The sequence below is a fragment of the Pararge aegeria genome, chromosome 8 (assembly GCF_905163445.1).
Source record: "Pararge aegeria chromosome 8, ilParAegt1.1, whole genome shotgun sequence".
Taxonomy (NCBI): domain Eukaryota; kingdom Metazoa; phylum Arthropoda; class Insecta; order Lepidoptera; family Nymphalidae; genus Pararge; species Pararge aegeria.
In genome coordinates, this window is record NC_053187.1 from 15940743 (window position 1) to 15955363 (window position 14621).

Genomic DNA, 14621 nt, shown 5'->3' on the forward strand with positions numbered 1-14621 from the left:
GGCCGCTTTAGGTGTCGCGAACTCACCGCCCATCGCCTTCAGCCCTCGACGCGAATGAAAATGTAACTAGATAGTGAAGATAATGGAAAAATTTTTTGGAAAAGAGCAACTGCTGAGTTTCTTGCCGGCTTCTTCTCGGTAGAATCTGCCTTCCGAACCGGTGGTAGAGTCACTACAAACAGACAGACTTGACGTTTCAAAAGTGCTTATATTAGGCCTACTTGAAATAAATGAATTTTGAATTTTGAATTTTTTTTAATTTTGAATGTATATTTGCGAGGTAACATCGTCATTCTCAACTCATGAACACACCTGGGCTAGGATTTCAGCTGAAAATCAGCACTGCATGCCTGGCAGGGCGTGTAGCACAATGCTAAGTTTGTATGATTAAATGAAGAAAATTATTATAATTTTGGTATATAAGAAAAATTCTTATGGCAGCGAGAGCCAGTTAACTCAAGTTGTTGGTTAAACAGGGAACCTAAAAATTACACGCTGACAAAGTTGGGCCTTATGCTAGTAGCAAATAAGGGCCCAGTTAAGGCGTATCCATCTTAGAATTCATTATTACTTGGTATGTCAGATCGCAGTCAAGCGTAAACATAATTATCGATTGATAGATAGTACTCGCAAAATACTTGGCCCTATCCGAAGTATCATGATATAAGCAGTTAATGTTCACGCCACGGGGAGGCACAGTGAATCAATCGGAATCATAACGACTATAACCTCACTGTGTTCCAACCAGCCTGGTGGCTGGGCCACGGAAGCGCTTTCGTACACATGCACGACCCAGCTAGCGGCGCCCATCGTGGCAGAGCGTCCTCTAGGACATACTAATATGGCCTTACAAATCACCGAAGGCGCACAAGGAACATAACGTGCGCCTTCTAACTTGAGGACTTATCTCCAACGGTTGAGAGATTCCGCGCATCCATTGCCGTATCAAAAGGGCAGGCGACGTTCACGAGCCAGACGCCTGCTCCCGATCCTCTTACGACCTATCTTGACCTAGACCGAGAGCAAAGACATGCAATAATCATGTTGTTCTAAAATAGAAACATCGCTTGTAATTAACGGCTTTAAATACGGAAGTTGGTTTAATGGTCAGTCGATATAACGCAGCTCCATTCATTTGAAGGTCAAGAGGACTACTGATTCTGACAACCTTTAAAGATGATATTTATAAACATCGAACAAGCACTCCAAACGTATATAATACAGAACACAAAAATAATACCTAAATAGATTGCATCTCTTCATTACTTCCGTTCATTGCGGACTTTTATTACTGTTATATACCTACCTAACATGTACTTTAAATAATATCGGAAACCTTTCTTTACGTAACTTTGTACGGAACTGCACAGAGTACCTCTAATACATTATTTGTCGAAGATCGAGGCAATCAAACCTAGGTACTTCCAGTCAGGAGACAGTATTTTATAGCTATTAGTGAATGGCATTCGTTACCCGTATTGCTACGAGAGTCCTACGAGCGGAACCCGAAAATTATTTTAAGGTTTTCTATAGCAACACTTCTGTAAAGATCGTGAAGGCTCTATCATAATAAATATCAAAAAAGCTCGAACCCTGACCAGAAAATCTAGTAACCTATTAAAATGTCAATTGACATTCGTTATGACAGATGACATTTCACCAGAGTGACAAGTAACGAGTCAAGTGGTGATGTCGGAACTATGTCGGAACTTAGAATTTCGGAATGTTTCGGATATCGAATTTAAGTTTCTTATAAAACTTTCTCATAGATTTATGGCAATAAAGAATTTAACTATCTATCCAATCTATTTGGTCAATGCATATAAATATATAATAGTTTTAATCAAAAACTATTGATAGAGGTTAGCTTGGTTTGAACTTTGATGTTATAATGCATACAAAACTCAGTGGATAAAGTTGTATTATTGTTTAAAAAGGAAACAGGGATATTAAACCTATTGTGGATAGAACATTTTCACAAATACCCAGTTAAAGTGCATTCATAGTTTAATCACTAAGAGAACTGTAACTTTAGTTCGGAAAGACCTGCGACTTGTTAGCTTGTAGCTGTAAAGAATTCCATAATGAACGGAGAGAAGAGAAATTCTCGCGGTAGAGGCAGAGGTCGTGGCCGTGGGAGAGGTCGCGGTCGAGGGCGCGGAAGGGGCAAGAAAGTGGCAAAAGTGATGTCCTCTGATGAGGAGGAGTGCTCTGTGGAAGAGACTGTGCAGGACCAGGAGGAAACTATGGTGGAGGAAGTTAAAGAAGAGCCTGAGCCAAGTGAACCTGTCAAAAGTAAGCTTTTAGTAAATCTAATTTAGACTGATTTTTTTTAATAACATGGTTAACCTGTACCAATAGATCTATTCAACAAACACGCAGGTATGATAAATAATCGTACCACTGCAAGGTACAGCTGGTTACCGCTGAAAATGAGAAGGGTTGAGGATATAATCTGACATGTGGATTGGTAGACACAGAAAAGCACATTCATTAGGGTAATGATGATGCATAAGAGCCTTAAAGAGTTAAACCCTCTATGCTGCTCCAATACAGGCTTTAATGTTTGATGATTTTTTTATGACCTGCTTGCCTAGCATGGGCGGGAGACATTTTTCCAAACATTGGTGAACCATGGTGCTCTCCCAACATTGGTGCACTTTGGTGCTCTACCAACATTGGTGCACAGGTGGTAATAATATCAAAATAATGCTGTCTTAAACCTATAGCTAAAATTATATTATTATTTCATTGAAAATATACATTTTTATGTTAACATAATAATATCTGTTACTGCGTAACAAAAACCCAATCGGGTTTATATGTACACCGGTATTCATCGTAGTTCACTCGGAATTATAAGTAGTTAAAGTATTTTAAAGCTACATACAAAATATGGAGGGTAGTTCTAAAAAAAATATAAAAAATAATAATAAAAAATATCGCGTTTCAATCAGTTCCACATATCGCACTTATAAACTTATGTACATATATATACATTACAAATTTATTATAATTTCTGACGGAGGGTGTTATCTCTACTTTTCTAGTGGAAGTCCCATCAGACATATCCCAGCTTGAGGCACCAGTGTTTACAACCCTGCAGAGAGGTCCCCCAGAGCCCATGCTTAGATTGGACTGGAGCCACCGTGCTACACTCATTGGGGAGAAAGTGCTTAACCCTATGATATATTGTTGTGATATCTGCTCCAAACCTATACTCATTTACGGTAGAATGGTAAGAGATATTTCATAATTATAATTATTAATGCACCTTTACAGATGTCACAATCTTTGTCAGCCTGAAGTTGGCTCATGGAAATGCTTGCTTATGTACCATATGTACAATTTTATTATTGAATTCTTAAAAAACTAAGTATGCATCACAACAGTTTGCAACTGGTCAATGTAACACCAGAGCCGCAAGCAGAAAAGAAACTATAAATCTAAACATATTTTAACAGATACACATATTGAATATATGAACTAAAATTTATATTTTTTTTTTAAATTTCATTAGCTTCAAGTTCACGTACTTTCATACGGCCGGCCGATTGGCGCAGTTTGCAGCGAAAATGTCTGTGTGATGAGCATGTATATTCTTCAGTGTCTGGGTCTTTATATGTATATTTTAAGTATTTATGTATGTTATTCATAAAAATATTCATCAGTTGTCTTAGTACCCATAGCACAAGCTACGCTTACTTTGGGACTAGATGGCGATGTGTGTATTGTCGTAGTATATATATTTATTTATTTATATATACACTACATGTCTACAGTAAGAACTATATTTAACTAATAAAATAAATAAAATAAAATAAAATAGCCTTTTATTTCAGAGAAGAGTTACATTAAGTTTTTACATTTCATTTCATCATTAAATCAAGTCCCTTAGCTCTGTGTGCCTCACGGCAAAGGCCTCCTCCAGCTCTCGCCAGTGCTTACAATCCTGTGCCACCCTTCTCCATATTTAACTAAGCACAATATCAAACGCTGCAACTACTTAAACAATGAGTGTCTCACAAGACACTGTCTTATTCTATCCCTTTGGACTCTGATTGGAATTGTAAGTTCACATCTCCACACAATGTAAATCTCTCTTTCGCTTTATGAGTGATAAATATATAATTACTCTCCCATGTAATGAAATGTAGTGATACAACATTCAATAACTAAAATTGTTTCAGATACCATGTAAACATGTGTTTTGCTTGTCTTGTGCTAGAGCTGAGCATACTCACTGCCCACGCTGTAGGGAAAAGGTATGTTCTATATTTCTTTATAATTTAGGTTAAGTCATCAATCAAATGATCATATTCATTCCCATCCTATTAATGCCACACTTCTGGGCCACAGATCCACAGATCATGCCACAGATCTTTCATAGTAGAGGACACATATTCCATCCTAGCCCCACTTGTTGGCACAGACCTCTCACAGGAGAGAAGGAAATTTAATTCTTGTGTGTTTTCTGGCTTTCATGATTATCCTCAAATATTATTTGTTATATTAACGATGCACAGCACAGGGTTGAAGATATTGACTTTACCATATCTCTAGACTCATGTTTTAATGGAGGGGACGCCTACCTTTGCCAGATGGGTGAACTGTCCTATGTAGGATCTTATTGATAAAATACTTCAGTGCATTTAGTGTATCTTATAAACAAATAGGATGATTAACCTCTTTAATCCATTAATAACAGTTAGTTAATTTAAATTTAACTAAAAATAAATAAATACTTGTTGAGTACCTCCAAAGCACACGCAAACTGTTATCTCCAAGGAAAACCTTTTACAACTAGCAACACAAAGTTATTAATGCATAAAAAAAATTAAAACATTGATTTATAATATGCTTGCAGGTGTTAAGGGTTGAACAAACTGGTCTTGGCACAGTTTTCATGTGCACCCACTCTGGAACTAGATATGGCAATACCGGATGCAGAAGAACCTATTTGTCTCAGGTAAAAGAAATAATTATTTAATCAGCAGCAAAAAAATTTTGTGTTTAATAAAAAAATAACTAACAATGATTTTCCTGCAACCCCTGAGGAATGGAGTTTAAAATATATTCTGTCTAATTTGCGGTTGATTATACAATATTTCTTGCAACTTTAAAATCTAGCCACGAATTTATATTGTTAGTTATTGACTGTTTTTTTTCTTATTTCCATAAAAATATAAATTCTTAAGAATTCCGTTTGTCTAATACCTTTAAAGCCTAAACCACTTAAAGGAGATTTTGACAAAATTATGAAAAGATATAGATTGCATTCAATTTAACACGGCAACGGCAGAATAACAACCGATACCGCCAGTAGAATAATAAAATAAGAACTAATGTTTTATATAAGAATTTAGTGAAAGCAAAAATAGATTTTTAAAAATGTTTGTGTTTGTTTTCATCATTATTTCACTGTTCCATTTTTGCCTATGAGTATACTTTTAATATACACCACACACAAAATCAAATATAATAGAGTGTTAAGGTATAAGGTACAATTTGGCGGCCTTACTGCTATATAGCGATCTCTTCCAGGCAACCAAAGGCGTAAAAGAAAATACTGTAGAAGCTTGGGTTACTATGGATTATTATAAATAAGGAATTAGCTTAACTTCCATGATGTTTGATTAATGTTGAATGGAACTAGTTAAGAATACACCCAACAAAACTTCAAGTGAGACAAGGATATGTTTATCAATATAGCTATATTGTACCTTTTACATTTTTTACAGCGAGACTTACAAGCTCACATAAACCACAGACATGTCTCCGCGGGAGGGGAAAACAAACAAGAGCCGGAGCCCCCGCCTCCCTCAGTCGCCATAGTCAAACCTCTTTCCGTACGTATTTAAAAAAAAAAAAAAAAAAACAGTTTCATTCAATCAATTGGCTATTTAATAATAATAATAAAGCTTTATTTACATTCCTTACAATTAAGTACCTTACTGGCTAAATATAATAGAGTTAAATACAATTTTCCTTAATCCTAAATTCTTATTTTCTATTTTAATGTTTTAATAGCTAAGTATTGCCCTTATTGTACTTAAACTATCTAATTTAAATATGGAGGAGGCTTTTACCGCCAGCGGCGGTAAAAGCCTCCTCCATATTTTCCATTTGCACCTGTCCCTTGCAAGAGTACTCCATGTCTTACCATACCTCCCATCTTTTCAATGGCCTAGGTCTTCTCTTCCAATCCATGGGATGCCATTTGGTAACAATTTTTGTCCATCTACTATCTTTACATCATTGAATGTGACCCGCCCATCTCCATTTAAGTTGCAGAATTAGCTTTATGGCGTCTCTTGCTTTGGCTATTTACTTTTCCTTTTTATTTGTAAAAACTGTTAATGAATTTAAACGCCATTATCTATTTATTTATATTTTTATTTCATAATTTAAAACAATGAGTGTAAAATATATTTAAAAAAATCTCAGGCATCTTTAAAAGATTTAATATAGAATTGGTGAAGAATAAAAGAGTCATTTAATGATAAAACAAATCTCGAAAACAGTTTCCTTAAGATTGTGAGATGACCACATTCGATAAAAATATGCAATTTTGCAATCATTCAATTCATTACATTTTTTCATTCTTTATTTGTGATGCATTTGTCGAGTTCGCATCGCAATTATCCCAAGCGTGTTTTTTGTTTAAATTTTAACCTAATTTTTTTATAAATAAACTAAAAAAAAATTCTATCGACTAGATTGCACTGAATCGTGTTAAGGTGACTGAACATATAATGTGTAACCGAACTACGAAATAATGTTGATACATAAAGAAACAGCAATTGTGGTAGTAGAGAGGCAGACCATTCATTAATAAGAAATATAAAATTAAATTATTTAAAAAAAATAGTTTACAGCGTAATAAATTTTATTATTTTAATATTTTTAGAGGTTTTATAAAAACACATTGTAATTCTCTTTTTCTTTGATATTTTCTGGGATTCTATTATGAATTCGAATGGACATAGATTTGGACCTGAACTATGCAGTTTTAAGTTTGATTTTTGTAGGAGTAAATTAAATTTACTGCAGTCTACTGTCTTGTACTGCAGGTGCCGAGCAGTGCTAACGACCCACGCTCGCATGCTCACGGTGTAGGCGATCGGCTACGGGGGCCGCGTACCAACCTAATCACCGTGCCCATACACGACCAGCCGGACTCGCACAACTACTATTCATACTACCAGGTAAGAAAAAATAAAAAATAAATATCCTTATACCCGTTTTCACTAACGACAAACAAGGCAATGCCTAAGTAAGTATCGCCTAGTAAAAGGCGATTCCTAGGCCTTCTTCTAGGAACTGCCTTCCGAACCGGTGGTAGAGTCGCTACAGAGTGGCTTGACTTTCAAAGGTGTTTATAAACCGGGCCTATTTGAAATAAATGAATTTTTAGGCATCAATTGCCTTTCACGAATTGATTTTCCCGAGTCATCTCACATAACCTTTTTATTAGTATTTTTTTTTTTAATGTTAATATGTTATATATGCATTTGTGTATATTAGTTTATGTTTATTAGTATTTAGTTATTCGTATGTTTTAACATTTATTTTTTATTTTGTACCACCTGCAGTTAATTTTCCTTTTTTTCCTAATTCTGAGGTTGCCTGGCAGAGATCGCTACTAAGCAATATCCTTTTGTATTCTACTTCTATTTTTATGTTTCTTTTTTCCTTGTATAACCTTTCATGTGGTGTACAAATAAAGAGTAATAATAAATTTGTGGTGAATGGAGAAAAGGTCATTGATGATTCTTGACACAAGGTGTTGTACTATGTATAATGTTTGGTGTTTGTATTATCATATAACCGAATCTATATTTTTTTTCATCTGTCAAATGTCAGTTTACGAGTTCCCTAAACATTACGCACCGCTGAAACGATGTTGTAACTTAAGATGTTACAACATCGTTTCAGTGACAGTGAACGTTAGTCATTATCTAAGAGTTGGTGAAACGTGTTTCTGTACGCGTTTCCTAGTTTTAGTGTTAACGGGCATATTGGATAGTGGATAATTTTGATAATTTAACGGGCATATAATTTTGATAATTTAACGGGCATTATTATCTTATTCTGACTTTTAGTGTGCTATCTAAAACGCGACCTAAAAAGCTACTTGAACTGATCCATTTCAGCTTTTGCTAAGTTGCTTGGTATGTTTTTTTTTGTTTATTACGATTATTTACTAATCCCGTTGCAACTGTTTGTTTTCCTGGAATAAAAAGTTGTTACTATCCATAACATAACCATTGTTACTCTCTGTCCTTTCAACTAAATCTTTTATTTCATCCCATTAATTTTAGAGAGCCGATTTGCGCTGTGGGCAGCGACCCTGCATTCTGAGTCTAAGGCCGTGGGTTCGATTCCCACAACTGGAAGATATTTGTGTGATGAACATAAATGTGTTTCAGTGTCTGGGTGTTTATATGTATACAAGCGTACCCAGACCGCTTCTAGCCCGCTTTTAGCCCGCGCTAGATATTGCTTTATTTTATTTAAACAATAAACTTACATCATTAAATTTAATTTACGTCTCATAATATATTAAATCATTTATTTCTCTCCGTATTCATTCTCTTCTATTCTCTTCTCGAGCGGGGGAAGATCATTATCTACACCCATGTACACGCAATAATAGAATGTCATCATAGTAAATAAAAGCTGTATTTGACAGTTTGACAGTTCAAAAATAGGAGTGCTCCGATCGTCACCAAACTTTACAGGATTACTCGCCAGGTCAATCCGGAGATTCCCTGAAAGTTTCAGCCGGAGCCTATACAGCCGTTTCGGAACATACCCACACAGTTTATCTTTTATATATATAGATAGATTATAAGTATTTATGTATATAATGTATATACCCATAACACAAGCTACGCTTTCTTTGGGGCTAGATGGCGATGTGTGTATTGTTGTAGTATATTTATTAACGGCCTACTACATAGGCCCTTGAGTTAGACCGTAGTCGACCTAACCGACCAAGTGCGGATTGGAAGACTCCACCTACCTTTGCGAACGTTATGGACAACTCTCAGGCATGCAGGTTTCCTCACGACGTTTTCCTTCACCGTTAAAACTAGAATTTAAAATGATTCAAATTAAGGTGAGAAGAGGTGCGTTTCGGGGATCAATCTCGGTCACCCCCGAACGGGGAGGCCGGAGCTCAGGCTACTAAGCCTATATAAGTTGAATTGATGTGTTAAGCAGCAAAATCCGCAGCCGGTGCCGCCGCCCGCCATGCCATCAGTGTCGTCAGTGGCGGTGCTCCCTCACGCACTGAGCGTGCCGCCACCTCCGTATTACGCGGCCGCGCCCTACGCCGCACCGCCTGCCACCTACGTCGGACAGCCTGGTACGGAGCTCACGTCATGTAGCATAACGACGGAATAGTTCTGAAGTGCTGAATTTTGGAAGATGCTGGCAGTTCTAGTGCGACAGAACATTGCTGTTATATTTAATAATTATTCCGACGTTATGCCACGTTTTTTAACAAGGCCCTTACTGTATGTAAGTCCCCGCCACGAAAAGCTATAAGTTATGTAAACAAAGAACACTTACTATAGTTACGTCTTACGTAGCGACAATTCAATCAACAATGCACTCAATACACAAATTTTTTCTTCGATGTCTTGTTATGTAAACAATCTTTCAATTAATTTTTAACGTAAATGTCGTTTTAAAAATATAAGTATTAAAAGCATTCATTTATAAAGAATATCTCATTTTATTTCATTTATTTCAAAACATTTGTTTTTATTCTATTTTTAAAACTTACTTTACAATTAAAAGTAATGAAAAGATTGTTGACATAAAAAGACAAGTTAGAAAAATTAGTCGTATTGTATTATATTATAAATAAATATATTTTTTGTACTATACAGGCTCAAATAAAAAATACCAGAAAGCTCTCTGCCTTGTAGTTCCTATTATTAAAACTAACAACTTTCGTTCTACGACTTCTTAAAATTCATAAATCATGTTATTTCAGTAAAGTGTCATATTACACTGTGAAATCAAATTCCAATGACATGAAAACGTGATGCGATAACGTCGCATAGTCGGGTCAGTGACCGAACGATTCTGTCGCTGTTCACGCGCTATTGCCGCTGTAACATTACAGACTAGTTATAAGTAGAGTATGCAAAATATTGATAATATAAAATTTAACAAACTATCGAGTTAAAAAAAAGGTTGTAGAACAAAAGTTGTGAGTTTTAATGTAAACAGCGTCGAAGAGCATGTATACAACGAGTAAATGAAAACTGAAATAATATTTCACGAGCTTTACTTACGAGTACATAATATACTGTACGAGTACATTATGTACTGTATACTGTCTCTAAAACATATTATGTGTGATACCGAAAACCTAATAGTTTTTGACTAAACCACTGCCATCGTTTTTACTGAAAGAAATAAGACACAGCCCTCACATCACATGCAAAATTAAAATTATGTGACTGCTGTCGCTGTAATGGGTTAGAGTCGCTTAGAGTAGATGCTTTGCGCGTGTCGGTCTTTTATCTTCATTAGGGTTGACAACTCTTAAACTGTTTTGAATTCGTTTGTATGGAAATATATTATTTCGTAAATCTTTTACACGTCGTATAGCGCTCTTACGTCTGTCGTGATGATGTGATTATGCTTAACTAATATACATGTTGGTCAGGTCCAACGCTGACGACCAACGTGGCGGGTGTGTCTCCAATGCAGAGCTCCGTGCCCATTGCAACTGTCAACCCCATCTCGGAAAGTCCGCGTTGGCCGGACGGCTACCAGCAACCCGGCGTGCCGGTCCAACAGTGGCCGCCGCAGGCCCAACACCACTACTATAGGTCTGAATCCAAAGACAATTTTTTTTTCTAGCAATCTATGATTATAATTTCAATTTAAGTTCATATGAAAAAAAATTATTATACAGGATATATTTTCCAGTGCGGATATTTTAATATGTCATACATGAACCAAATTTATGAACATATATTTTTTTTTTTATGTTTTATTTAACGATGCAGAAGTTGCGGTTACAATAGATTAGTCCCCGGAAAAGATAATTATGGGCATCCTACAATAGCTCTCAGCTGTTAACTTGCGATCAACGTTCTCGCACTCGGTCCTTTCGTCGCAGCGGTAATTCCTTAAAATAAAGCATAATAATAACTTAAACATAATAGTAGTCCTTGAAACGGCGCGTATTATGAGGAGGTTGCTCACTCTGGAGCCCTGACCGCCGGTTGCTCGGGCATTCAAAAGCCCCGCAAGCGGAGGATAGATGTTTTTTTTTTATAAATCTTTAATAGTGTAAAACTTAAACATTTCAAATTTAAAAACCCATTACTTACCTATGCATGCCACACATTACGATGTTTTTTTTTAACCCACTACAAGTTAGCTCATGACTGCAATCTAACCTGGTGGTAAGTGATGATGCAGCCTAAGATTGTAGTGGGCTATTATTTATTTAGGTAGATACCTATTATAGTAGCCATGATTTGCTTATTTTATGGTCGGACATGGTAAGAAAAATATATAAAAATTTTGTGGAAATATGTTCTATTACCGATACCGAACCACCAAAAAAAATACGCAGTGGTTTCAAAATTATCCTGTATATACTATTGACTCGCCCCGGCTTCGCACAGGAGCGCAAGAGGCTTAAAACCTACGCTTCAGGTTGAAGGACACCGGATGGCACGTTCCAGTACGTGTACTGTTTATAGAAGATAGTTTTCCACTTACCATAAGGTGGGCCATCTGATTGGTCCGTCAAATTATAACAAAAAAAAACTAACAAAGAATATCCCAGAGACGTCTCTCAATAAGTTCCAAGCATAGAATTATGAACATACAGAATCCTCATTCAGCAATTATTGTATGCAGTGTATTGTGTCCAAAAACAAACGAATGTTGCTCTCAAACTTTTTCCCATTTTCCCATTTTATGGTGAACATTTTATTTTTTAACTCTTTATTTGTATATCACAACATTAACACATACAAAAATATAATAAGAACAGAAACATAAAGAAAGAAGTAGAACACAAGAGGCGGCCTTATCGCTTAATAGCGAGCTCTACCAGGCAACCTTCGAATTAGGAAAAAAGAAAAGGGGTAGAGACTGCTGGTGGTAACCATTTTTAAAATACATACGTGCGAATAACTACATATTAATACATAAACTAGTTTACACAAATGGATCAATTCAATTCGTTTATTTGCTGATAGGTTTTACATTGTTGGTAGATAAAATATAAGGACAAACAATCCGCCTTAGATGACATGCAAAAAAATATAAACTTACACTATTTCCTACTTTCTATAATAATACTACGTGATAGTGCAATTTTTAAAAATTAAAAAGTAATATATATTTAATTACTTAATTAAAACACAAACATAATTAATTACTTTAAATGGTCAGAACATTAGAGGAAAAATAATTACTGTAATCAGCTAAATGGTGTGCAGTGACTGACTAATCGTTTGAACGCGAAACCATTCTAAAGTGGAGTGGTTTTTGTTGCTACAATATTAGTCGTGTACACGGTTTCTGTATGTTTTTAACTCTATGGTTCTAATTTTAAAATATACTTATTTAAATTGTTAGCTTAGCTATTTTCTTTATAGCTTATAGTATATCCATTTTTTATTGAGCATGCATGCCTTGGTACTTGATTGTGTCTAATGCCAAAAACAATAACTCAGACATAGTTTATGTTTGTGTTAAGTCAAGATAAGACATCCTTTTTTATTTCATTCAAATTGTCTTGTTTTTTTCTTCAATAGGTAGCCTCTGTTCCGACGACGGGAGTCGGTAAACTACGCGCAATATCTTGACTTCGGAGATAAGTGAACATGTGCCTACAAACTCACAAAACATATTGACTAGTACATAGCAAATATAAAGTGCACACAAACTTATACGCAATGCAGTGAAATTCGTGCATTTTTAATGACTAAATTTTATATTAAAGACAATTGAAAACATCTTAAGATGTACTTACAAACTGCCTGGAAATATTGACTCGTTTATTTAGCTAATACTGTATTGTAAAGTTAATGCATTATAATAATGATAATATTTTAAGGTTTTTATATGTAATATTGGTTAAATGAGGTTTTTAATAGTCCGAATAATCGCAGACCATGTTTACTAACCGAATATAGGTTTAATATGCATATAAAAATATAAGATAATTCCTCCAAGTGTAGGTAGAAACACTGATAAAAAATTATAAAATTACAAATATAGGATCGGCAGACCAAAGCATGAAATATATCAAAAACCAAAATGAAATAAAACCATTTAAATGATTCTTTTTTTTCATTTCAAGGGGTAGTATTAAATAAATGTTTAACTTAGACATGTAATGAGTAATAGTGAATTTCGGTGTGTAATGAAATTTTAGTAAATTTTCTAGTATATTAAAATCAATGATACTTTTTTGTAAGTTATATTTAGTCTGCCGATCTTAGAAATTTAGGCCAAAACCAACCTACTTTGGAACAGCGTGTAAAGTTAGCTTTATCATCCTTGTGATGTTCTCAACACAATTAATTGAGTTTAAATCGCCGTGCCGTACAATACTATATATACTAATGGCGGTACTTTTCGGGAAGTCCATGGATTACTCTTTCTTACATCATCACCTTTCTCAGCCCATTAACGTTCGAATACTGGGCTCATGCCTCTTCTCTCAGTTTGGTGGGTTTATAAGGCTGGTGGGCTTAAACTACTTTTATCACAAAACAAGTAATAACATATCGTGTAGATAAAAATATTGTTATGGATTCATAAAATATTTGATTTGTTCAAAGATCTTCCGAATAATAAAAGACTGTTTTGCATACCAGTTTCCAACAAAATTTGTTTATGTAAAGAAATTTTAAATATTATAAAAAAAAATAATGAAACCAAGGTTCGATTATTTTACTTTTATCCTTGTTACTAATATGATTGCGAAAGGTGTTTGTTTTTCAGAAATCGCTATGATACGCAATTTCACAAATCTTCATACTGATTACTGAACTAGCTGCCGATAGAAAATCTGCAGTTTGCCGGGATTCGTAACAATCAGTCCCGGTCATTATTTCTGGTAGAGTTATAATGCTCTAAGGTAGGCCCTATTAAAACACAGAAATAAAACACTGCATTTAATTAATGGGTTTTTATTTAATAACACTAATCAATATTGTATTATTAATATAATTAATTAATTATTATTTACATCACATTCACACTCCATGCCTCGCGGGCATCATAACAAATGCGTAATTCTGTAATTTACTCCCGTCCCCCGTACAACAAACAACACACACATATAACATTTAAAATCACTTCTACGTACAGGACAGCTAGCATGGGCAGGAGACAATTATATCTCCGGGGAGAGGATAAAAATTTATCTTCTCCCACAGCTTTATCAACTCTCAGTGCACTAATGGGAAAAACAAGTGGAAATAATATCCAAATAGTATATGTGCAATAAAAAAATGGGGGTAAACTTCTCCTATTCCATGTTCCCGTGCCAGATGGACACGTTAATTATATCCCTTGTAATTTTTGTCTCCTGCCCACTGCACTGCAGTGCAGAGCACTGA

General features: G+C 35.2%; 1 protein-coding gene across 3 annotated transcripts; it reads left to right on the plus strand.

Moving 5' to 3' along the window:
• The first annotated feature begins 1684 nt into the window (after window positions 1-1684).
• LOC120625682 (E3 ubiquitin-protein ligase Hakai) lies at window positions 1685-14178 on the plus strand. Of its 3 annotated transcripts, none has more exons than XM_039892804.1 (9): window positions 1685-2295; window positions 3051-3238; window positions 4191-4265; window positions 4868-4969; window positions 5742-5849; window positions 7074-7208; window positions 9226-9373; window positions 10691-10856; window positions 12807-14178. In XM_039892804.1, exons 1-9 carry the CDS (start codon window positions 2085-2087, stop codon window positions 12808-12810), a joined length of 1137 nt encoding a protein of 378 aa, XP_039748738.1. In that variant the 5' UTR covers window positions 1685-2084; the 3' UTR covers window positions 12811-14178. The 3 variants fall into 3 exon arrangements, with proteins under 3 accessions (XP_039748738.1, XP_039748739.1, XP_039748740.1); XM_039892805.1 differs by having other exon boundaries at window positions 9229-9373; XM_039892806.1 differs by having other exon boundaries at window positions 9241-9373.
• Window positions 14179-14621: the final 443 nt, after the last annotated feature.